The 25,790-nt window shown below is 34.4% G+C and overlaps 1 protein-coding gene across 1 annotated transcript in view; it reads right to left on the bottom strand.

Annotated features, from left to right (window-relative positions):
• DYNC2H1 (dynein cytoplasmic 2 heavy chain 1) overlaps positions 1-25,790 on the bottom strand; it is a 176,376-nt gene that overhangs the window by 88,003 nt on the left and 62,583 nt on the right. Inside the window, exons 56-71 of the mRNA XM_080376468.1 lie at positions 25,033-25,146; positions 23,629-23,789; positions 23,349-23,472; positions 22,450-22,571; positions 21,668-21,754; positions 20,204-20,330; positions 18,344-18,485; positions 17,707-17,816; positions 14,621-14,719; positions 13,335-13,458; positions 10,316-10,479; positions 8,951-9,070; positions 6,506-6,640; positions 5,587-5,730; positions 4,228-4,317; positions 563-628 (exon numbers count right to left, since the gene is read on the bottom strand). Of these exons, the coding sequence (XP_080232594.1) occupies positions 563-628; positions 4,228-4,317; positions 5,587-5,730; positions 6,506-6,640; positions 8,951-9,070; positions 10,316-10,479; positions 13,335-13,458; positions 14,621-14,719; positions 17,707-17,816; positions 18,344-18,485; positions 20,204-20,330; positions 21,668-21,754; positions 22,450-22,571; positions 23,349-23,472; positions 23,629-23,789; positions 25,033-25,146 (1,929 nt within the window). The remainder of the gene's footprint in view (positions 1-562; positions 629-4,227; positions 4,318-5,586; positions 5,731-6,505; positions 6,641-8,950; positions 9,071-10,315; positions 10,480-13,334; positions 13,459-14,620; positions 14,720-17,706; positions 17,817-18,343; positions 18,486-20,203; positions 20,331-21,667; positions 21,755-22,449; positions 22,572-23,348; positions 23,473-23,628; positions 23,790-25,032; positions 25,147-25,790) is intronic.

Here is a 25,790-nt window from a genome sequence, read left to right as displayed (position 1 = left end):
TGAAGAACCAATGGCTGATATGCACAAAAGGTATATTCATTATTTCACCTTTCAGAAAGATACTTTAAGTGTCTTCAACTGCAGGTTGCAGAACCAGACTTTTATTTAATTTCTCCCTAGGTCTTGCACTCTTTTTCTGCATTTCAATATAAAGACATGATGTGCAAGAAACCCTTGGTAAGTGTCAAACAGGTCTGTATCCATCACTTTACTTATAAAGGAATATCTGTATTTAACTGAAAGGATGGATAAATGTCTAGAAACATGGTGGCAGGAAACACTGATACAGTGCCTTCAAGAAACTGGAAGAACTCTCTATAAACTTGTTCAGATCCTAGAAAATTTAAAAGGCAACTATTTACCTACCTTTCTCATGGTAATCTTCACTTGAATCTAATAAATATAATGTTGACATCCAAAAGTAACTATCACAGAAAAATAGTAGCATATAAATCTAAAATTCTGAGCCCCACGCTTACCAGCAAAACCTTTTTATCTACTTATTTACTCTTCATATTAAGTTTAAGCAAATCACTTGGGGATTTTCTCCTTTAGCACTTACATTCTCTTGAAAAAGTTCAGGGTGCATTCCTCGTACAAAATGCAGAGCAAACATTAGCTGATCTGCCTGAAATAAAATCAGTGAAAATGTATTTATACATTCATCAAAAGTCACCTTTCAGCTTTTTTTTTATAAGTAACAACATTTCATTAATAAAATACCTCTAATTCCATAGCAATGACTTCACGACACATATCCTAAATCACCCCAATAATGTTCAAAATTGCTACATACCTCTGCAACACAAACACTAACCCCAGCCCTGTATCTAAGTGCATCTAAATTCAAGTGAAAAAGAAAAAACAGGTACTTGCAATAAAGCAAACATACTAAATAGAATCCATTATTTTTTAAACTGTGCATAGGAAATGCTTGAAATCTTCTTACAGCCAATTTTTGAAACAGAATTTTGAGGGGGGGGGGTGTGGGGAAAGACAACTGTAACCTCCTTGCTTCTTCCTAGGTCTGTTGCATCACCTGAATTTCAAACAGTCTCTAAGCACTGGAGCAATAAACCAGGAATAAGGATTTAATGGAGCCATGTACTAAGGCATGCAAACATTCAAGACAATATTTTTTTTAAAAGAATATTAGCTTGTTAAAACTGGGATTCGCATATTATAGATGCATTTTACCAAAGCTGTGCTGGAAAGCACAGATTACTAATGAAGTCAATGTCAAAAACTGGAAGCTGGTACTCTAGAAAACCAGGATCACTCAGAAACCTAGACTGAGGCCTCCAATTTTCAACGTCTGGCTGGAATCTGGAAGATTCATTTTACTGTACAATAGAAGATAAGCACGTATTTTCTCTCATATAAAATTTTAAGTAAGCATAAGGAAGGCAGTACCTCTTCTTTTGCTTTCAAGAAAGTGAAACAACTGAATAGCATAAAGCAGAGGTGAAAAGGAAGACTATTAAGAAAAATCAGTGATGTACGGGATTGGATTAAATCTGCAAAGCACAGGCATCTCAGCTACCTGATAAACACAACACACCTGCACTTCTGTAAATATCAATTCTATTCTTGACAATGTTGTTTGAATTTCCCATGGTGCATTTCCCACATACATCCTTATGTATACCTCAAAATGACAGCCTGATTGTCCTTAGCATCAGAGAATTACCAGATCTGAGGAATATTAAATTACCAAGAATATTACTGAAAAATTAATTGCATGGGACTTTTCAGAGGAGACAGGACCAAATATGAGGAAGCATACTCTAGGAAATACTATGCACACATTGTAAGTTATAAGATGAACAGTTTGACTAATAATTGGCTTTCTTATCTGAAAATATATTATATTTTTAAGGCCAAATTCCATGAGGGCCAAATTACTTTTTTTTATTATTACTGCTTTCTCAAACAGATGCCTTTTTACAAGCCTGACACATCAGCCAAGAAACAGATACAAGAACAAAAATATGGAGTATGGGTGTTCAAGACGTTCATCATCTTTGGGAAGTTTGCTCATGTGCAGTAAAAATAACAACTGCATCTGCATGTGTATTTTGATTAATACAGATGTATTATTTAATAGTTTACCTCGTTGATTAGGTTCCAGAATTATGACTGACTGACTAAAGGGACATATGTGACTTAGAGATCATATCCTTATTAGTTGTAATCGCCCTTGGAATGACCAACCTTGGAAACTACCAAGAAGTTAAATATAACTTGATTCATATGAGCCACAGCTGCTTTACACTGGATTTGGGTAACTGCAGAAATGCATGATGACAGCCACAACAAACTCTTGGCATAATTTGTATCTCTATGGATACCAATATATAAAGTTGTTGCTTGCTGCTTTAAACAGTTCTGTTTTATTAATTCTTTCAATTACAAAACCGTATGGTACAAAGTATCCCCAAGGATACAATTAAAAAAAATAAAAGGACATCATATTTTATTTTTGCATGCATTTACTATTGATTTTGTTACAGGGGTAGGACTTGAGGGCAACAGGCCCCAACTAGGAATCAGGGTCAAACCATGCAAAGCACTAAAGTCCTCTTTGTATCGATAAATAAAATACATCCATGAACATCATATGACACTGAGAACAATTCCACAACATTCAATTCTTCCATCCTCTCAGACAAGGTCTGCAAGCAAATCCAAATGCAAACTGCTCCCTGGATGATTTGGTATCCAAAACTCAAAAGGGAATTGTTTGGAAGAATGCTAATTGGCCCAAGCCAAATCTAAGACAGCAACGATCTTGACAAATTAAGAGTACAGGTGGGCCATTTCCAGTGCTTAGGAAATTTATTGGCACCACTTCACTTACTAGCATACATGAAGTCTATGTACACACAAACATAAATATAAACCACAGACAGACAAAACCATCCTTCCTAATTCTAACATGTTTAAAAAGGCAAAAACTTGTATCAGCTATACCACTTATGAAGGTACTAATAAAGCCTCAATGTCACAGCAATCTTTAAAATTTACCAGATGGACCATTAGTTTGAAGCTGCACAGTAACACCTTTCAGTATATTCCAAACTCCAATCTGATAATTCACAGTGAAAATCTTTCCTACTAGAAATTTCTCCTCTGTGCCTTGCTTTTGAAATTTTTAATCTTTTCTGATATATAAAAATAGCTGCCTTCCAATATTCAAAAGATGCGAAGACTTATTAGAAGGCTTCACATACTCATGACTTCAAACACAGACATTAAATTATTGTAAGAATATTTCATGAAAATCCACTTGGAATTCAATAAACCAAAATCCTTAGAAATATCTGCTACCTCTGCATCCTCAATATAGTGTTGCTAGACTGGGGGGAGAGGGGAGGAAGTGTAAAATATTCCAAGATCTCTCCATTCCGACTGATCAAACTCCAGACATGCATGATTTGTACTACTGCTCAAATCATCTATGCCAACCTACTATGCATTCTTCAGCCGGGTACTGTAAGACAAACACCTCCTGTTATGACAGTTTCATGTGAAAGTAAAAACTAAAATTGAATGTGAAAGGCATATCTGTTCTAGGTTTCCACCAAGAAAGCAAGAAGAGAAAAGCCACCTGATTCAAATACAAAGCAAACAAAAAATACATTAAGAACATTATATGGAGGAACAGGGGAACAGATAGAAACAAAGAAGCTAGCAGGTAGAGATTTGGGGCAGGATGTGAAAAGAGAAAAAAGAATATTACAAGGGGGGGGGGGGGGGGGGGGGGGGGAGGGTGTTCCCTTTTAAAAACAAAACCAAATAATACAAACCACCATATAAAACCTTACCATGACAGCTAGGTCAAACACTCATACCTAGGAATGCTAGAAATAAGAGTGAACAGAATAAGAGTGCTCAGAAGACTGCGAAGCCTGGGACTGGCCATGAGGCCAGAAAGAGGCAGAGATGAGGAGCCAGAGTTAAAGCAGAAGCAGGACTAGACTGAGAATAACTTTGTCCATCAGAAAAATGATCTGTGGAGAAATGTGCATAATCAATCTTAATTCTGTCATATCCTAATTTTCAGTTCTCCTCATTTTGCAAGTTAAATATTGCAAGTATAAATTTTTGCATGTATTATATATGTACTGCCACAATACCACTTATTTGAAGTAGATCAAGTGTTGGTTGCTGAAAGAATACTTTCAAACCCAGTGAACATAAAAGCCAGAATAAATACAATCTTACCTTAAATAAACAACGACAAACATATTCATACACTGTATGTTTCAATGAGCAAATAAACGACTTGATTCTTTCTTCAGTATTACTTGAATCCTATAAAGAAAATTTGGATTTCAAAAATTCATGTGGAAGTAAAAATCTTTTTATGTACCTTGTGAATTTCAGCAGAATGACAGAAATAATCTGGACTCTGTATGTCACATACTAGTTCTAAAAACACATAAAACTTGGCTGCAGCTATCAATGGGTAGATGATAAAATGAGAAGTTCATGCTGAAACATTAAGACATGAATATTTTGGCCTTGAATATTTTGACAGTGAACATTATAAAACATTATATATCAGGTAAATATGTTAAGAATGACAGAACAGTTTCTTTTAACATTAATATCCTTGAAATCTCATAGGAAGGAAGAAAGCAAAGAAGGCAAAATCAGAAGCTGAGCATGAAATAGGTAACATAATAGGCAGGAAGAAAAGAAATTATGAAAGAGTGTGAACGTAAGAACAAGAAGTTAGAAGCTCACGTTATGGAAAAGAAGTAATATGTACAGAACTTTAAAAGAGGGCAAGTTCGCATACTCAAAACCATTTCTGGTAATGATTGGAGCTGAAGAGAAGTTGTAACGACAGATGCCAGAATAAAGAATCCAAAAGCAACATGATGAAAGGCTGGTGAATGCCTTTTTAAGGTGGAAACAAAAGAGAAATAAGATAAATTTTGGAGATGCTGAATAAAAAGAAAATGCATCGTTACTCAGTGTGGGCTTTTAGATCTGAAGAGCCAGGTGACAAGGGATAAATCCATAATTCTATGCTTCAGTAATAAAATTATATCACCATTAGAATACAGAAAAGTATTTTCAACAAGACAGTCTGCATGTACGCTTACAAACTGTGTAAAAGTAGACAACGTGTTGATCTTCCTTTAGGAAACTGAACCATGTAGAAATATAGGTCTTTTCTTATTCTATCCCTTGTTGACACAATTAAGAGTTATTTGCAGATCAAATCATTAATGTATTTAAATAAAGCCTTCAGTAAAGTTATAATCAACCCTGGTTTTCATAATTCACCTTAGACAAAGAGCAAGCATGAAATTACAAATAAGAGGGTTGTGTTTTTTTCAGATGGCACGGCAATTTTACAATTCATATGTAACGTAAGATCATTAAAAATTCCCTGTGTCTGTATTCTGAATATCTAAAGTACAACAGTTCAGCATCACTACTTGTTATACATTTTATCATCACTGATTGTACATTATTTTCTAAAAATCTCCAGAGCAACTAAAAAATTCTAAGGATGAAAGCAGATTGATTCTTCCGCAGCATTAACAGCTTCAGGAAAAGAGAAAATACCTGTTCGCTTTGCAGAGCCCTTTGGAAAAGCCGCAGGAAAGATGCCAAACTAAACCGGTACATATTATTAATTTTGGACAAGTCAGAGATAATAAAGTACATCTTGCTAGCACTCTTAGCTAAGGGGAGGTAAGCATCCCTCTCCTGTGGATAAAAAAAAAAAAAAAAATATTAAAAAAACAGTACATTACTGCCATCTACTGATTATTGCACAAACATTTATTCAACCCTTTTAAAAAACATTTGGATGAGCTCCCACTGCTTTAGAAAACTGAATCCTTCCCCAGTCTTCAAATTGAGGGGCATGCACTCAAGACTTCAACATTATTTTTAGTTTTCAAAATTGGAAGAAACCATTTTTAGTAATTTTTTTCTTAAAATTTATGAAGAACATTTTGGGAATTAAACCCTAGGGCACTGAGGTCTCTTCGCACCACAGAACACATCCCAAAATTCAGTAGAATATTTTAAATTAAACAAATAAGAACACAGAGATAAAGCTCTGTAACGTGTTACAAAAACAGCATGCCAGATGAATAGCATCACCAACAACCTAAATTTTTGCAAACACAAGGGATATATTAAGTAAGAACATCATACAAGCCATACTGTTTGCAACCAGAGATAGCAAAAATAAAGGCAAAACCCATTACTTGCCAATAAGTCCTTGGGGAAAATTCCACTAATTCAAAGTGGTAGAATTAGAACTGTGTAGCTATAAAGCATGTGTAAAACAAATTAATTTTATTACTGAAAATACTTTCTGTACTTGCATATCCCAAATATCTTTTACTCAAAAAAAATTATTTAGTGTGTTACCAATCTTATATTCCTTTGGATGTATATAACCTCTCTATATAGAGAAATTCCCTTTTAGTAGGGAAAAAAACAGCAATAAAAGATTAAGATATTATTCTACCTTATCAAGGAAACTCTGAAGTTTGTGAGATTCAGCAAGCGATTCTTGGATCAGTGCACTACTTGCTTTAGTCTGATTCAAAGATTCAATCAGATCCTTATTTTCTAGAATATTGCCTTGTGATGTTGCAAGCGTCTGTTAAAAAAAAAAAAGTAATCTATGTTAGATTGAAAAAACCCAAACATGTAAATAACCATTTGGAAGTTTTGGAAGTTTTCCTTCTTTCTGACCTCTATGTATTTCTGAAACATTGAATGCATCAAGAGTACTAGAAAGCAGGTGGTTACTCCAAAAACTGGGATGCTCCTTTAAAGAAGCATACAAACCCAAGCACAAACTCCAAAAATGCAGACTGCCAGGTTCTGAAACTTATTGTCAGAAAGCTTTTGACAATGATTTCTATGACCAGAGTCTTATGCACTAACATCCCTGTGATAAATATAAATTAGGTTAATTTTTTCTTCTGTTTAACTACCAATTTAAAATGAAGTTGGTCACTTGTAATGAATTCCTGTACCCAGTAATTCATAAATTCATTTTCCTTCAAAAACATCCCAATATTCCCTACAGAATTCAGTTCTTATTTAAAAGTGAGATGAATATTCACAATTGCAACAATTTCAGTTTTGTAATTAGAGATCCCTTGATAATCCCTGAGATCACCCCACATTTTCCCTGAATTCTACTATGCAAACAATGTCACTTCTAATAAGAAGTGAGAAAAGCTTGAATGATTATTTAAGGGGGTTTACTAACCTTCAATAAATACACTTCAATACAATTTTTTAGTCAAACACCACAAAATTGGCTTCTTATCAGTTAAGTCAGTTCCGAACAAATACCTGTAGGACAGCGTTTCAGGATATTTGGAGGCAAAGGTTCACCAGTTGGAATAGTAGAATATACTTAGATCTCTAGTTGAAAAGAGTTTAGGACAAGGACAAGATCACCTGTTTTTTCAAGGAGTCCAGTTTTGCTATCAGGAATCATAGTGTGAGCTATGAGATAGCCACAGCATGTATGTCTTTACTCCAAGGCTTTCGGAAGAAAATCAGTACATACTTCAGATGGAATGCTAACGTTGCTTTAGGATCAACTTGAATTTAGCTAGATCACCTCCGGCAGTGACAACTTTGTTGACAAAGTCCATGTAGCACCTGTCAGTTTCCACTGAGCTTTAGGTTTCTTCAGGTCAAAGTAGATTCTGATTTCAGTGCTAACAAGACCAAAGTTTAAACCAACCTTGGTGTTAATACTTGGCCACTTTGTTGCAGGTATCTTCGTCATCAATTATTTGAAATTTTTTACTTGACAATTCAGATTGGACAGATGTGAAAGATTTTGGAGTTCCAAGATCACACAAAAAGTCTGTTCTAAATAGTGGATATTTTTGTGTTGCATTTCTGAAGTCTGAGCTTTTGGTAGACATTAAGATGCTAAACAATGATCAACTTTGAATATTTTTGCAATTTTTTTAGAAAACAAGTTTCCCTCTGTCTGTCAGAGAAATCTGCACCATCACAGTTTTATAAAAGGTTTGAGCTTAGCATTCAAGATTTAATAGGGACAGTAAACATGGAAATGCAAATCACATTAGATAATTATGTGCAAAATTCTAAAATTCAGCTATTAATGGCCAGATAATAAAGTTCAGTTTATTACTTTTTGAGGAATCTGTAAAAACTATTAGTTTCTGCTCAAGTCCATTGTGCTGGATACCGCAAAGTTCTATGTCTCAGCTATGTACTGAGGATTTTGCAGCAGCAGGTCAGTCCTCTTCCTTGGAAGCTACCTTTACTTATAGGTGTACAACTGTTTCTGAGCATGATTACTTTCATTAAAAGGTGAACTGAAAATTGAGTATATCAATTTTAAATATGAGAAAGGAAAATTTTAATTATAAAGACTATTACAGTTCATTCTTAATAAGAAACAACTGTGGAAGTATAAAGTTTTAAATGTCTCTCTCAACAATCTTTCCATTTTCTACTGAGAATTTTTCTTTCTTTTTTTTTCTTTCACAACACAGAATCATTTCTCAACTTGAGAAAGTATCATTTGACATGAGTCACAAGCTTAGAACTGTGGCTTTCTTTAAAACTCAATTTGAAAAAGAAATAGTATAATTTTAAACAGTTTTCTCTTTTTTTAATGGATTAAAATTAATGAAATTTCTAATCAATCTAAACCAGTCTATATCTAGCCAACAATTCATACACTTAACTTTGATAATGCTTAATCTATTGAAATACTACCATTTCATGACAGATGTACATTATTTATCTACTTTACTCTCCCAACAGCCCCCAGGCAAAAAATGCTTTTATTCTCAAATCAAAAATTCTGAGGGCTCATTATTCCAACACTTTCACCATCTTCGTTCAAACACATAACAATATGAATGTTATCTTATTGATAAATATAAAACAGTTAAGTTTATTTCACCTCCAAAAGAGACTCCTCAAGCTTAGCTAACTGTATCTTCTTCTCTTCTTCTTGTTGTAACAGTTTTGTCTTCTGCTCTTCCAAATCAGGCTTTTCATGCTGAATTGTTAAAGCCAAAAGCTAAAAAGAAAGATTATTCCACAGGATAAAAAAATACTCTAATATTTCATAATATATATCCATTATTTATATAGCATAATATATATACATTAATAATACATTTTTTAAAGTAGATTTCTGAGGGTTTACTCAATTGCACCACACATCCAAGAGCTTTAAATCTATGTAGACATCCAAGATATCCTGCAGTGGCAAGTATAACTCAGGAACCACTGTGAACCATGCCCTTGTGTATAACAACAGATGCAAGCCAGGGGAGACATTTAAGGACATCCCAAAAGGCACTGGATCACTTTATTAAGGACAGTGATTCATACCCTTTTTATGCTGAGACCTAAACCTTTGCACCTCAATCTGAATCACATCTGTATTTAAATGATTGGCAGTCTGCATTAGTGTATATATTGTTATCAGATATTAAAAAAAGTAGGTGATAGAAAGCACAAACTGGTAAGAATGGCAGCAAATTTCTTTCCAGCAAACCTACAAAAAGTCAAACCCCCCTCCCATCAACAAAGAGAGGAAACAAAAAAACAAAACTATTTTTTCTGTATTTCCACTTAAAGAAGGAGTAATTCACTTGGTTACATTGTATGATGTATGATGTGAATTCCCTATCTCCAGTGGAGAGAGGAAATCCATATAGTTATTGTGCATTTTGCATTACATCTTACTTATCAACAAGTTATTTACATCCCATTCTAAGCCTCTTATTTGTTTGGAAAAACTTCTTTCATACCAAATAAAGAGAGGGTTTTTTCTTCCCTTAATTTATCTCTTTTTTTTTTCCTCTCTTCCATCTGCAGCCTATATTTTGATCATAGAAAAAAACTAGCTAGCATTTTGGGGGAAGTAAAATATACAGCTTTTTGGTTTCCTTAATTTTTTCCTGTACACAAAGTATCTCGATGCTAGGATTACTCTCTAACTAGAAAAATAACAAAAATGTTTCCACTATACCATAAAGGCATCTTGAACATAAAACAGAAGCTTATCAATTAATCTGATGCAAATGAATTCAGTAAGACAGTTTCCATTTTCTCTATTGAACTCACTACTTGGTTTCAAACTGCATAAAACCAAGATTTTAAAATTTAAATTTAGTTTCAGCATCAATTTTACCATTTATATTTGTGTGCTAGAAAATATCTCTGTGACCATTAATGCAAACTGGGCTTCTTCCAGAAGCTGAATGTAGCTATGAATGTCTGTTATACATACATTGGTTTTATTCTAAATGCCTACCTGTCCTCTTAACCCACTTGCTGTTGTGGTAAAGTTTACTTCTGTAACAATAGAAGAAGCATCAGGTGGAATGAAGGGATCCGGGTTCCTTGTTGATAGAAAAAGACGGAACTCTTCATTATAATCTATCATTTTTTCACCTATTTGTATAGCATAACGGGGTCCTGTAAATAATAAATAGACATTATATTTACTCTGATTAGAACACTGTAGAATTATCTGAAAATAATGGTATTTGCACAATACTTTATGACCAACAGATTCAAATATACTTTATAAAATTTATTTACAATTTTTTAGAAGGAAAAATAAATTTTAACAAATTTAAGGAAGATAACCTATCCTGCATTGTTAGGCCAAAAAAAAGCAATAGCATAGCACCAGCATAAGAAAGTTACATAGTGAGAATATTTATTATAACAGGGTAGTTTAATTATCCTTACCCAGTACAAAAAGCATAAATGGGAAAAGAATACACTTTAAGTAAAAGTAAATACTAATGAAACTTTGAAATCTTCAATCAATAAATAGGAGAGCAAACACCACAGAAGATGCACTGGAGAATTTCCCTTTTTGTGTAAGAATCCCATCATAATTTAAACATACTAATTCACATTTCCACGTAGGTATACCATTCCATTGAAACACACTAGTAATTAGTGGCTAACTAAGATGGCTCAACGTTTTCTGAATGTGATCCAAAACCATTAGATTTCATCTCTGGATCTCTTACATTTATTTGCAAACAGATGATGTTGCTGTATAATCATTGCTACTTTCTATGATAATTGTTACAGAGAAAGACTATGAAATGAAAGACGCTGGAATATCTAGTCATTAGATTGAAAGTAAAAAATCCATTAAGAAATACCCCATCAATTTGTCTTATTATAAATACATTTAATTTAATAACAGTATGAAAGAAACAATAATTAAACTTCCGCTGTCATGTTTTCAATCTCTGTTTATATTCCAATTAATCTGACATTTCTCAATGTGCCTTTCACAGAATGAAACTGAATGTATGGCCTATCACCACTATCCTTCCGACACAGGTTTCCATTCTAGGAGGGTCAGAAAATAGACTCAGTCAATCACATGACTAAAGCAAGATTTTGCCTCCTGATGCTAAAAAAAAAGGAAGAACAGAATTGTATGATGAAGAGTTTCAAAGTGAAAATACCCTTTCCACAGAAATTTCTGAGGTGACATAGTTAGATGCCTCTCTATTTTTAGCACTAGAAGCAGATCAGAAATGCTCGAAGTATAAATCTCTTGCTAAAACACTGGTAGAGATGAAAATCACATAACAATTTTGCTTCTGTGCCAAGGATCAGAATAAATTTTAGGCTTATGCTGTAAAAACATCAAACAGAAAATGGAAGCTGTACAAAGACAAATTTATTGCAGTATATATATTCACATTTTTCTTAACATTTCATTCCAAGTAATGAAAAGACGTACAGCCATTGCAAGCAAAGTAATGCAGACAGGCCCCAACCTTAATGTTTTGACAAAGAGGTGTGCGTGCTTGCTTGTGAAGTGACTGAAAGGACTCAAATAGTGGTTCTCCCTTTTCAAAAAGCAGCTCCCTAGTTTGGACTTGCACAAACCTAGCATTAACATAGCTCATTAACATGCAAAAGAGGATTCCTGAGTGTTATGAGCAGTTTCTCTGAACAAACTGGTATATTTTAATTTGTCTACTTTCTCCACAGTTATGCAGACATATTCATCTCTTAATCTGATTCATTGAGTAAAATCAGTTAAGATGCCTGAATACCATATCTCTGCTTTCCAAAGTTCAGCAGAAGCTAGTGAAAACAAAAAAGTTGTTAAGAGGTTCTACCTAGACTTGGGTAGACCCCTGAAGTCACCACTTTGGTGGTGCTCTCAACTTTTACTGAAGATAAAAAAGCAAGTGCATCTGTAACGGAAGAATGATTTAAGTTAACATTTTCTTTTCACTAGACAGACCTTTACGATATATGAGATAAATGTATAGAAGAACTCTACAACATTTGCATTTATTTTCACCATGTATTTACATTCAATTACATACATTACCTCACTGACTACTAAATCTCAATATTAGATCAAATGACAACAAAAGGAGTCTTGAGCTGTTTTCAGTGCCCAAAGTTCATACTGCGAATTACATGAACAGGCTGTGGTACATGCTGAGGGATTAAAACTTGAGGCAGAAATATAATTACTAAGGATAATGTAAATATACTTTAATAACTTAGAAAGTATTTACAACATACATTGTTATATTTTTTTTTAATCCATTCAGTTCTTTTGATATAATTTCAAAATACGCAACACAATTCAACATAATATGTGCTGAGATACTCATATAATTACTATTTACCCTTGGTAAACTTTCAACATATTACTCTTTTTAAAGCAACTAAATCCAAAGCAGTTACAAATAGTTATATAGAGTATATTATCTCTCCAAAGCAGAGATATTGTAAATTATTTTTTTTTCTCTCCCTTCATTGCATCAGTTGGGGAGACTCACTGAATTCCACCATTTTGCTGATCTCTATGCCCCCTCCATTCCAAAGTCACACCAGGGACAGACCTGTGTGCTTTCTGTAGTTTCAGACAAATAAAAGAGAAACAGCAACACCACCGTTCTAAAAGTGATTTCTAACTGCACAACCAGTTGTATAATTTCTGGTCTGTTTAAGGTCCAAGTTCCTAAGTAAAACTATGCGTTTAATATTACCACTAGAAATTAATTTAACATTTAAATTGTGAAGAATTGATAAAAACACTTTATTCTAATTCCGTATTTTTTAAAAATTAAATACTTTTCAATATTTTCCCACTTACTAAACAGGAACGTATCTCCAATGTATTGCATGCACTGAAGTGTTAGCAGCAGGTTAAAGAGGAAAAATATACACAATAGCCATGTATTCAGAAAAATCAAGTTTTATGTGATTTATATATAAATCTAACCTACAAAAGTTTTGAGCAAGTGTTTGTAAGGATCTTGGTCATTTACCTTGAGCAACAAGATCTTTTCTCAGCAAAGGGTAAAGTACAGGCTCCACTCCATCCATTTCCTGTATAATAAGTGTTTTCCCAAATCTCACTGCCAGCTCAAGAGCTGTTAAGAAGTTGGTGTCCTGGGCAAATAAAACCAAAATCCTTTGATTCATGTTTTTTTGACATATTAACACTTTGTAAGTCTAAATCTAAAAATAGGTAGTATGGCTGAAAAATTCCATTACAAGCATCATATGATATTTCAGAGTTTAGCCACAAGTGTCTAAGTTTGATCTATTCAGCTACTGACAAACAGGCAACTTATTTAATACACCTAGTCCCCCAAGTGCTGCACCAGAAGAAAGCAGATCTACCATAGGTTTTGTGTCATGTCTGTCAGGTGTACTTGGAAGTCTTGGCATCAGGAAATCTCAACATAACACATATCAAATGTTAGTAGGTAGCTATGTCTCAAAACTGAATGAAGATCTAAGGTCAGAATTCACATTCATATTAAACATGCACACCATGTTTAAGATTCCGTTACAGTCAACGGAGATACTAGACAATGCAAACAGAGCCTAAAAGTTAATCAAGGCAATCCGCTAGCAGGGAAAGCATTCAATCACCCAAAGATATGTATCTAGTGGCACAGAGAGTATCTAAAAGGCCTGCGCAGAGCTAGCAGGGATCTGTGAAAGACCTACATTCTGTTGAAGCCATATCTTGAGGCCAGGTGGGGTTCCATAAAGGACTTCTGAATGGCACTAGATGCCTGCCTATGTGTGTCTGCCACTGATCCACACCTCACCACCCATGTAAACAGTGACGCGTAGCAGTTAATCTTAGATACCTTAATCTCAAACTGAAATCCAACTTCCAATGTAGATAATACAACACAAAAATCACAGGGAAGAAGTGTATAGATACCCCCTGAAATCCAGTGAACTGCAACCAAAAATACAAACGACCTCTCTGTTTACAAATCTTTCACTACTTCCCTCTCAGCAGGAAATACTGATATTCTTGGAGAGGGCAGCACGAAGAGGCAAACTTGTACAAGTAACACCAGATGTTGACTCTCCAACTTTAAATACTCTGATCTCCTCCCTGAGTAAACAAACTTTCAGTACCATTTAAGAAGCATTGTAACCTAGAACTATGTAAGAAATTATATACATCATGTAATATCACCCAATTTTGGTGAGTGCTATTATACCCCTTTAAAAATTGCTCTCTAAATTCTACAACACAGTGAGCTCAAGCAGAGCAGAATTGTAAGACCAAGAGTAAATACTGCACCTGTTGGTTAATAACTTCCAAACGTGAGTCCTTCAAATGTGTCTTCAACCACTCAGTAGCCCGGAAAGAAGGGTCTATCAAAAATGGGCAAACTTTACTCTAGGGGAAAAAGATAATTCTTAATATTATTTACTGAAATCTGTCTTGTTAAAGAATAAAGTCCTTTTTTATCTCCCCAAACTAATGGTATAGTAATTTTAAAATATTTTTCATTAACAAACTCTTTAAAGAAAAAATAAGAGCCTAAGAACAAAATGACAAAAAACCCAAACAACCAGTAGAAAGAATTTTCTTTAGTTTTATTTCTTCAGTTTTTTTAAATAAAAGAAGAAAAACCCCAAAGAACTAAACCTAAGATTCTCAGATGTTTATCCTGCTAAAGTTAGGCAGTTCTTCACCTTCTCTTAAAAACAGGACTCTCTATTCAGTAACACACAGCTTTTTGTTATTCGTAACTGCTTTGAAACTTAGAAGAGGTATTATTTTTCCTTTTCCTTCCTGTAGTGGGCAAAGGTACAGCACTTCTGGTTTTTGACCTCAGTGCATTTTAGAAAGAGTAGTGAATGTAAGTATTTTGCCAGCATAAAGATACAAGTATCGTTTTACTTATAATGGCAAACAAATATAGATCTCAAACTTGCAAACACTACAATGTAGAATATTTTGGTGATATTGCCTAGTAACATGTATAATGACGAGACAGCAGGTTTTCATTTTAATAAAACCTTTATTAATGTGTGGTTCCCATATTGGTACTATGCAAAGCTTTACTATTTTATTATATAAGATACGTTATGCTACACATATTGCTTTCCAAACGCTGAGATTTTAACCATCAATATACTAATTATGTCAGTGCTTAGAACTTATGCAATGGTCACAACAAAGAGTGACCACAGAGATAACAGTAAGTGAGGCAAGTGAAAAGAGACCTATTCACAGTTGACGTGCATTTAAGATTTCACAGAATCACAGAATGGTTGAGATTCGAAGGGAACTCTGGAGGTCATCTTGCCAACACCCCCACTTGAGCAGGGCCACTATAGCCAATGGCCCAGGACCATGTCCAGATGGCTTTTGAGTATCTCCAGGGATCGAGACTGCACCACTTCCATGGGCAACCTATGCCAGCGTTCAGTCATCCTTGCTGCAAACAAGTGCTTCCCGATGTTCAGACGGAGCCTCCTGTGTGTCAGTTTGTGCCTCTTGCCTCTGGCTCTATCACTAGGTACCAGTGAAAACAGCCTAGCTCCGCTGCCTTTGCACCCTCCATTCAGGTACAGAAATCGAGAAGATCCCCCTGAGCCTTCTCTTCTCCAAGCTGCACAATCCCAGCTCTTCCAGGCCCTCCTCACAGGAGAGATGCTCCACTGCCTTCATCGTATTTGTGGCCCTTCATTGGACTGTCTCCAGTACATCTATGTCTCCCTTGGGCTGAGGAGCCCAGAGCTGGACACAATTCTCCAGGTGTGGCCTTACCAGTGTTGAGTAGAGGGAGGGGAAGAGTCAGCTCCCTTCACCTGCTACCAATACTTTGCCTAATGCAGCCCAGGATACCATTGGCCTACTCAGCAAGGGCCCATTACCAGCTCAGGTACAATCTGCTGTCCACTAGGACTCCCAGGTCCTCTTCTGCAAAGCTGCTTTGCAGCTGGGTGGCCCCCAGCATACATTGGTACATGGGGTTATTCTTCCCCAGGAGCAGAACTTTGCAATCCCCCTTGTTGAACTTCATGAGATTAATGTCATCCCATTTCTCCAGCCTGTCAAGAACCCTCTGGGAGACAGCTTGACCCTCTGGTGTTATCAGCCACTCTTCCCAATTTTGTGTCATCAGCAACTTGCTGTGAGTTTAAATGCGTATTTTCAGCAATCCTCCGGTTCAGTCTGATAGAATCTAAAAAAAAACCAAACCCTGAAACTGTTCTGAGTCCTACTATTCAAGACTGACTGACTACACAGATCTCAAACTGAACAACAGGGAAACACAGACAATATCCAAGAATCAAAAGCTGATGAGCACAAAAGCTTGAGAACTGTACTGTAGATGACATTGGTAAAATACCATGTCCAATTCCAGTTTTAAAAGGATGTGGGGAAAAAAACCTGTGTACAAAGAAAATCATTTGAGCAGAGGGAGGGCTTGAAAAAGCTCTTCATACACAGTAAGATTGTTAAGAGCTCAATCTATTCAACTAAGGAAAGAGATGAAAATAAGATTTGATTATAGCATGTAAGTAGCTTTAAGTGTACAAGTTCATATTTATTGGAGAGCTTTCCAATCAAACTGAGAAAGGAATAACTAGATCTAGTATAAAGATGATAAATTTTAATTGGAGAAATGGCTGTAAATCATTTGACAGAAACATCAATCATCAAAGCAAACTACCTGTGGCAAAAGCAAATTCTCCTCATGGCATTACATCTTTACTTTCTAGCAGATCTAGTAACTACCTACATTATAACTACAATATTATGTACGTAACTGTGCAGTTGTGTATGTATATTTATTATATGTTATATATCTTTATATAATTATATGATAGAACTGAATCATGATTATAAGCATAGTATTATCATTCTTTTCCCAAATATTATTAGCTACTGGCCTTAAGTGAATGGCATTTTGTATCCTATATGACAGAGCTAACCTGATGAAATTTGAACGTTTAAAATCTAGATGTTTTGAAAGGTATCTGTATATAGACTTTTCCTTTTACTGACAAAAAAAGTATTAGAAATGATAAGTCAAAATGAACACAGATGGGACATCATCTTCCACTGATTATACTGGTGTTAATGATGATTCACACTTCTAGCCCCAATAGACTGACATCAGGTTTTGTCTGTTTGACGTCCGGAAGAAAACTTTTAAGCAAAAAAGGAAAACATGTATTTTGTTTAACTGCTTTTTTCCTTTTGCTACAGAATACCCAGAGTTACATAAGTATTTTTTTCTCTGTGTGTGTTCTGTGCTGCTAATAAAATAACACAAATGAAATAGTTCAAAATTCAAGAAAGATGCTATATTACTGAAATCTGAAGTTTAAATACTTCCAAGACAAGACAAAACCCCCAAAATTTACCTGCAAGATGACAAGAGCATTTTCGATTGAAAGATCATCTGAAGGTAAACCTTCACTTTTCCAGACTAACTCCTCACTTTCTGTACACAGGAACCGATGCAAATCGAACTCTGATAAACGAAAGGGAGTAAGTTCGTGCTAGTATTTACAGTCTTCATAATTTTTATGCACTTACCACCCTATACACAGTGCAAATCTATAGATTTCCCTGGAATTTATTATTTTATTGCTTAAACTTATTACTATTAACTAGCTGATGTTATAAAAATATTTAATAGCATTATTAGCATACTTAAATAAAAATCATTACTGAAAAAGCAGACCAATTCAGAATGCATTGGCAAATTTACAACAGTTAATGTGAATACGTACATTCATGTAAACTTTTCTTTTTTAAACAAGGACTATGGAGCTAAATCTTAAAAATTTATAAGTATTTATAATCTTAATAATTAATAGAATAATCCTAAGAAATAGTCTGTCTGTACATGCAAGTATTTCTTGAGTATGAAAATGTTGCTACCTTTCATTTGGGAACACCAAGACAATTGAGACTGTTCACTAGAATTCACTGGCATTTTTCATTTCCTCAATCAAGCTGAATTACTTACACACAAACACACACACACAAAATTACTTTCAAGGCCTGCTGATTTGGTCCATTCATCCAAGCTGGTTTTCCTCTGATCCTCAGGAGCAGCAGAAAGATAGGTAATAAATGCAGCTGCTAACTGAGCCCTTTTAGGTAACGTAGCCAGTTCATCTGTTATCTCCGACACCTTCAAAAAAAAAAAAAAAAAAGTGTATTGCACAGGAAAACTATGTTAATATTTCTCATCAGTTACTAAAAAGTCAGAATTAAATTTGCCTGTTGTTAAAACTACAGTTGGGACAGTCTCTCTTTTGCATTTTGGGTATCTATACCTAGCTAACCCACAGCAACACACATGAAAATATAGGAGAAGTTCTTTCTAACTCTGGGCTAGAGCACGGACAGATGTTTCTGAGAATTTAGCCACTAAAATCTATGAATTTGACTAACAGTTCACCTTGTTACTTATAAGTAGCTGGATATATAGTATTATAGTAAGAAAAATAAGAAATACATGACCCTAGTCACATTCAGCTAGTGAGCAACACTTACAATATGCATACATATACCAAATACTACATGTACCTATTACACTTAAAAATGTGATTCACTACACACATGATAAAATACATATATCATACATCTTCAAATAATTTATCTGAACTACATCATCTCTGCTTTGAAATGTTCTGGTGTTTTGGAGAAAATATCTCTGTTTAAAAGTATTGTCAGTTTTTTACTTTAATCAAACTGACATTACCAAAAAACCCCCGACTTTTTATTACTTCCTCCTTAATTTAAAGAGAGAGGAATACTTCTTTTTCACTGTTTTCAATATGGGATGACTTCCTGACTAATGTATCTTCATTATTCCAGACTAATGTGTCTACAGCAGACCATTAACAGATAGTTCGAACTTTCTAAAGACGAGGATAATGTACCAGAGTGAAAAACTGTCAAGAATCACTTTTAGAAGTGTTTAAACTCTGAGGTTAAAATATACCAAATCCTTATTACAGCAGATAGAATAGCTGTAAAGCTACTTTCAGAGGAAAATCTTCCTTGTTTTTTCATTATGCTGGTCAACCTACAGAAGGATTCATCTAACGCTAACTTTGGTTCTTCAAAATGCAGGCAATCAGTCTAATTATTTAGGCTTTTTTCAGTGTTAATGGAGAGACAGGACTATGTCTCTAACCAAGAGGAGTTTTTCCATTTTAAGATACCCAAGAAAGTTTGGTATTGCTTTCTGGAGGTGACAGCTATTTTCAGCTTGTCTATATCTTGAAATTTTCCTTTCTTTTTCATACTGAAGAAGGGCCTGCATGTCCAAAGGCTTGCCAGCTTCTTCCAAATGTACCACTTGAGCAAGTAAGATATATTCACTTCCCTACTTTAGAAGCAAAAAAATTTCAAACACATAAGTGAAGACTTCAATAGCAACCCAACATTTTGGGTAGGTCTACATTTGCATTTCCAGTATTGATCCCACAAAGGAGATATGGTTTAAGACTGTGATTGCGTAATGCTTTCCCAAAATCTGTCCCTTTTGATTGTATCTCAACTTGGAGGGTCCAAATGCTGACATCTTCAGCCATCACAGCAATTACATTATTATTGTGATTGAAAAACATCCATCAAAGAACATTGTATGTTCTGTATTAAACGGGGGGCGGAGCAGGAGCTTACACATTCTGCAGCTATGTGATATAGGTAAGGTAACTTGTACAGTGAAGTAAATGTAAGTTTCAGAAGGAAGAAAAGCTTTTATTTCTAATGAGAAATCAGATAAATGTACACTTAGTAGACATGCAGAATGGCAATAACGCACATTCTCCTAACAGTGCAAAACCTGTATTTTCAAATTATCAGCTAGAAAAGGTATTAATGAAAATTTTCACTAACCTGCGTGCTCCATCTTTTGTGTTCCCTATCGAGTTGATTTATCAGTACCTCTGCAGCTTTCAATGTTTTCTGAGCTTTACTTAGTTCTGCTTCAAGTTTTGCTGCTTCTGTCGTTCTGCTCTGGAATCTGTAAAATAACTACTGTTTGTAATTGCTATCATGAACTACTAAACTTATGGACAGTTATTTTCAAGGCAGCTTAACTGCCTGAATTTATAATTAATTCCTTCCTTATGGTTTGTTCATGAAGAACACAACTGCATATTTTTTTTTTATACCTTCTGGTTCTAACTGACAGATGAGCTTATTAGACTTTTAACTAACAAAATTTAGATAGATGTACACATGAGATTTAAAAATACATTTGCAATATAGACTATAATGTCTGAAAATCATTCCTTCTTCTACTTAAACAGTATGACTTGATCTTAGTGATTGTGTTGAGTCTTGTTCCACACCTAGTCAGGACAATAGCAGGCTCAACACCATACTATCTGTTTGTAACTTTTTGGTAAATTTAATCTATGAAACCTTAAAAGGAGAATATTGCTAATTCACTCAGATGACACCAGTTCAATGCACGGTACTCTTATTTCCTAAACTACTTCAAAGTAACAGCATGCCCTAAATAACAGGCAAGGTTTAGGTATTATTTTGTAATGTTTAATAACTAAATAGCTTATATTTTATTAAAATAATGTATTTAATAATCCACCTTTAAAAAGTAATATATTTAACTGTAATACATAGTATATAATGTAAAGTTAAGCTAAAACATCACTATATAGCTGAATGACAAGAAGAATACTCCAATTATTTTTTTTTGCAGACTACAAAACACACCTTTTAGTAATATGCACATATGTCAGGTTGTAATGTATCTCCTATACTAACTACATAATAGAAACATCAGGCTAAAAGACTTGGATTAAACTGAATTTGGAGAAAGTTTAAAGGTTCACTACAGCAATTTTTATGCCATTGTGAGTCACATACATGATGAGATGCTAAGAAAAAAGGAGATGGCTAACTGTCAGAAAAGTAGGCCATCCTAAAAGAAACAGAACTGCTGTTATTCAAGTTGTAATCAATAGAAGTCTTGTATAGGAATGTTTCCAAAGTCTTAAGCAGACAGTAAAGTCCTCTTGGATTTAAAAAGTGAGACACATACTGCTATACTGCTTATCTTTGACATCTACAATGTCTGCACTGAAGGCTTCCAACACAGTCAGTAGTGATAAGCAGGTACTTTTAAGGAGCATTTAATCTGATCGATGAGATGAACCGTATTCTAACAGTATTTATTTACCTCCACCGAGTGTATAGACAGCCTAATTATCACTACTTCTGATGTAAATGTTTTTCAGACTAGGGAATTACATTTGGTTAGATAAATTTCATTATTCATACTATAAAACCATCAATATTTTTCTTTATATCTTGAAATAAACAAACCCAACTTACTTATCTTTCAGTTCTGATACTCTTTGACCAACAGAATTCAGAAGATCTTCTAACTGCTGTCTTCTACCTTCAGTTTTCTTGAGATTACTACAAAAATGTAATATTTATTTTAAGACTATGGATCCAAAGGGAAAAAACCAGTAAAAGTAACAAAAAAGTCATTTACATAGAGATAGTTCAGAGACAGTTCTTTATTGTGATTTATATTAATAAAAATCTGGGTTTATATGTAAAAGTTTTGACTATTTCTCATGATATAGCTTTAAAAATGGAAACCAAACACACCATTCAAATGTATTCCTAAAGATCAGAACAAATTCTTCCAATAAATAATTTTAAGACCTGGCAAAACAATTATTACAGATTCCTCAGGCTATGGAAGGTCCTGAAACTATGTCATATCTTTTTGATCCTAAGTAGAAACTGATTATGCTTGGTAGATGACCAAGAAAAGTCAAACTATTCATCTCAAAACAGCATGGGTTTCACTGACAGGATACATTTTAAGCATAACTGTGATGTTCATTCCTCCCTGATACATTTCAGCTAGGACAGGTAACTTGTGACAGGCCAAAAATTATCCAAGACACACCTTCCAGGGGAAACAACATATTGCACACTTACTTCTTCTGTCTAAGCATGAACACTTTATCACCTATGGATGAGATACAGTTCCTTGTATCTTTTGTTTTTAATAAACCTCAATTCCTCCTTGACAACTTTAGTTTCACCTATCACCATTGGAATTAAGAACATTTACTTTGTAACAGTGTGTAACTTACGCTTCCAAGCCAGCCTTTTCTTTTTCCAAAGGCTGAATTCGTTCTAGGACGTGGGAATACTGGACATTGGCATTCACCCAAGCCGCTAATGGAGCAGCTGCAGCACTAGCTCGTTTAGCATTCTGAAAAAATCAGAAAAAGTTACAAGAAAGTCCTTGAAGTATAATGTAGATAAGATTAATACAGGATAAATAAATAACTGCAACAGATTTATGAGTTATCAACTCAAATATGCCAGTTAGCCACCTAACTGGCACTACTAAGAACTGCTCCTCTGAATTGTTACCAAGAGACTATATTGTAGGTCATCAACCCATGTTAAAAAAAAAAAAAAAGGGTATCTTTACAACTATGAAGCTTCACTGAAGTTAAGAAGTTTTAAATTAATGCATAATTTATCAGTGCTCCTTCTCAGAGAGCTACCACCTTCCTTTTAAAAATAAGGAACCAGTATACAAGAATTCTTTTCTATAGCTACTGCAAAATCAGTTCTCGAAGATCACCCATACATTTAATCATCATTAATCCTCCTTTTTCTAATTAAGTGTGCTGTTAAGACTCTTAGTGCTACAAGGAGGCCAAAAAGGAGCCAGTTAAAATTGCTTGATCTGAGTTCTAATTTATACCAGTGACAAACACCTCTGAGGACTCGACTCCGTAGTGACTTATCATCCCACCACTCCTCAGTCACCCACAAAATTTTCACTGTTGGAGGCAGTACGCAACAGAGTAATCTCTGCTACACAAAGATCTCTTATACTGACAAATTCATCAATTTTTCTCTAATTTAAGTTAATTCTAAAAATTATGTTGGCAAATTAGACCATCATGGAGGTTTTCTTTCTTTTTTTTCCTTTTTGTCTTTTTTTTTCATTTTATATAATGCAATCAGGAATTACCTTTGGATCAAAAGATGTTCTGTTTTTAGAAAGAAGTTCTTCAACACTCTCTCGTATTTCTTTTGGAATATTACGGGCATCAAAGGTTGCTATGTCTTCCCTCACACCTCTTTTTGCCAGGAAACTGTAAAAAGAATTAAATAAGAAACAAATGTTAAAGAGGTTATTTCCATATGAAACAAAAGAATCCTTCACACATGCTTTTCCTGAATATAACAGAAAGTATTTGATATTATAAATTACTGTTTAAGTTTAAAGCTTTATTAAAAAAAATCCTCACCTCTTCATGCTCACCCATGATGTATCAAAAATCCCCATCAGCCGTAACACTCCTTCTAGTATGTCTCTGATTATGTCAGGGGGCATCCGTAGTGACCGGATTTCTGACAAAGACTCTGGCTTTATATTTCCAACTGCTAATTTAGCTTCATTAACCAATGGCTTAAAACATAAAAACACATTAAAGGAGAGGTGATGATACAAGAAACTGAATATTTGCCATTTCAGTTTTAATACAATTCCTTGTTCTTTTTACATATTTTATTAACTAACCATCATTGATGCATATTCATGTGCACAAATAATTAAAAAATTGCCATGTGTTTAAGTGACAATAAATATATTTCCATATAAAACAGCATATTATAATCCTGACATTCCCTAACTCTTCATTCAGCACATAATTATTTAGATAGTATCAATCATGTTTGTTTGCTCTTTCATTGCTTAGAAGTTCATTGTGATAAAGATATGTTCTAATAATGATGCTAATTACTATTTATAGGCATGCTTGAGGATATCTTTGTAAAGATATGTGGAAGCAGAGGTCACAAAACCTTTCTATTTTCAGTAGCTAAAAAAATCCAGACAGACTTTGCCCTTATCAACAAAGCAACAAAATTATAAGAAAACAGAAGAAAGTTAAAGATTATCATTAAAAACTGTGCACCCCTGCACATCCTTCATATTTGTCAAAGACCACAGAGAGGGATGTACCCTAATCCTGTAGTTCTATCACTTTCAATACAGTGATATAATTCCTTGGCACCTATGATATTTAAAAGGATAAAAATTAAGTTACTTGCTTCTTCCTTAGCACAATTTTAAAATGGATGAGATGAAAAATAGAGATTAAAAGCAATGTTTGAACACACATACCTCCCCCAAGAAATCATGGTTAATAGCTTGAAGTTTCTTGAACAAGCAGTTTGCTATGGCACCATTAGGATATATAATTTTCAGGATTTACTAATAAATGGAAATTTATCTCCTAATAAACTATTTCCATTCAGCTCATAGAACCAAGCCCTATGATATTACCAGCTTGACCAAGGCAGAGGAATGTAGTTGGTCTATATAAGTTATTAGTAATTGAAAAACATCCCGTAATATCTGCAGAACTCAGCTGCAGACCATGGCAGAATAGAAATAGCAACTGGAGGTAAGATTTGGCCTGAAAATTCTTTCTGTAATTAAGGTCTAATAGAATATAAATGCCAAAATGACAATCTAAATCTGGCAAATAGAATACTGTTTTCTAACGCATAAAAGTTTTAATATCAAGATAAATCAGAGTAAAATTTAAGAAATACAGGGATAAATTCTGCACAACCATTTTGCATGGCAGGACTTAAGTCAAATAAAATCAGACTGAAATATATTACATTTCCTTATCAGCTCTTACCTGAACCTCTTTTAGTTCATCTTCAATTTTTCTTTTTCTTTCTTCTATTTCTGCAGCCTCTTCTGCTATCCGGTGTTTTATTTTTTCCATTTCTGTTTTTTGCTCACTAGCACTCTGTAAAAAAATACCTTTAGTTTTCAAATTTACACAGGTTTTATCCCTTTAGTTCTCTTATTTATTTTAATCTTGATTATAACACAATTCGCACAATATCATATGATAAAATATCTGAGACTTTTTGATACTAGACAGGTTGACTATGTACTAAATTATATGAAATAAACATCTTTCGCTTTTACTGTGTCTCCTTCCCTTTCTTTGCCACAGACAAGACCTGTACCTCTATTTTTGAGGCACATCATGATTTCTTTTGTCCTTGCCTTTGATTTTCCATTCCTTATCAAGATGTTAGTCCCCCTCTAAAAGGGTAAGAGTGACAGCCCCTATAACATTCTTACTACATTTGAAAGTAGTATCTTCCTGTCATTGTCTTTGTAGCTGCTCACTTTTCTGTTTCTTTCATGACACCATGAAAACGCTCCTTTTCTATAACGTTCATAGTTGGAACTACAACCTATTAGCCTAAAAATATTAATACATTATTTACTTCTAAATTTGCTCCCATCTGTCGGTAAAGATACCTGTCCTACAGATACACTGTAAGCTGTTTGGGTTTACAGCTTCTTTTCCCCTGGATTTGTATTGTGCCTACCATATAGCAGACAGTAGCTACCAAGTACCTCCAGGACTCCTAAGCA

The sequence above is a fragment of the Falco punctatus genome (assembly GCF_963210335.1).
Source record: "Falco punctatus genome assembly, chromosome: 2".
In the NCBI taxonomy this organism is placed as follows: Eukaryota; Metazoa; Chordata; class Aves; order Falconiformes; family Falconidae; genus Falco; species Falco punctatus.
The sequence above is the reverse complement of the archived record's forward strand: the minus strand, read 5'-3'. Positions and strand labels throughout refer to the sequence as shown.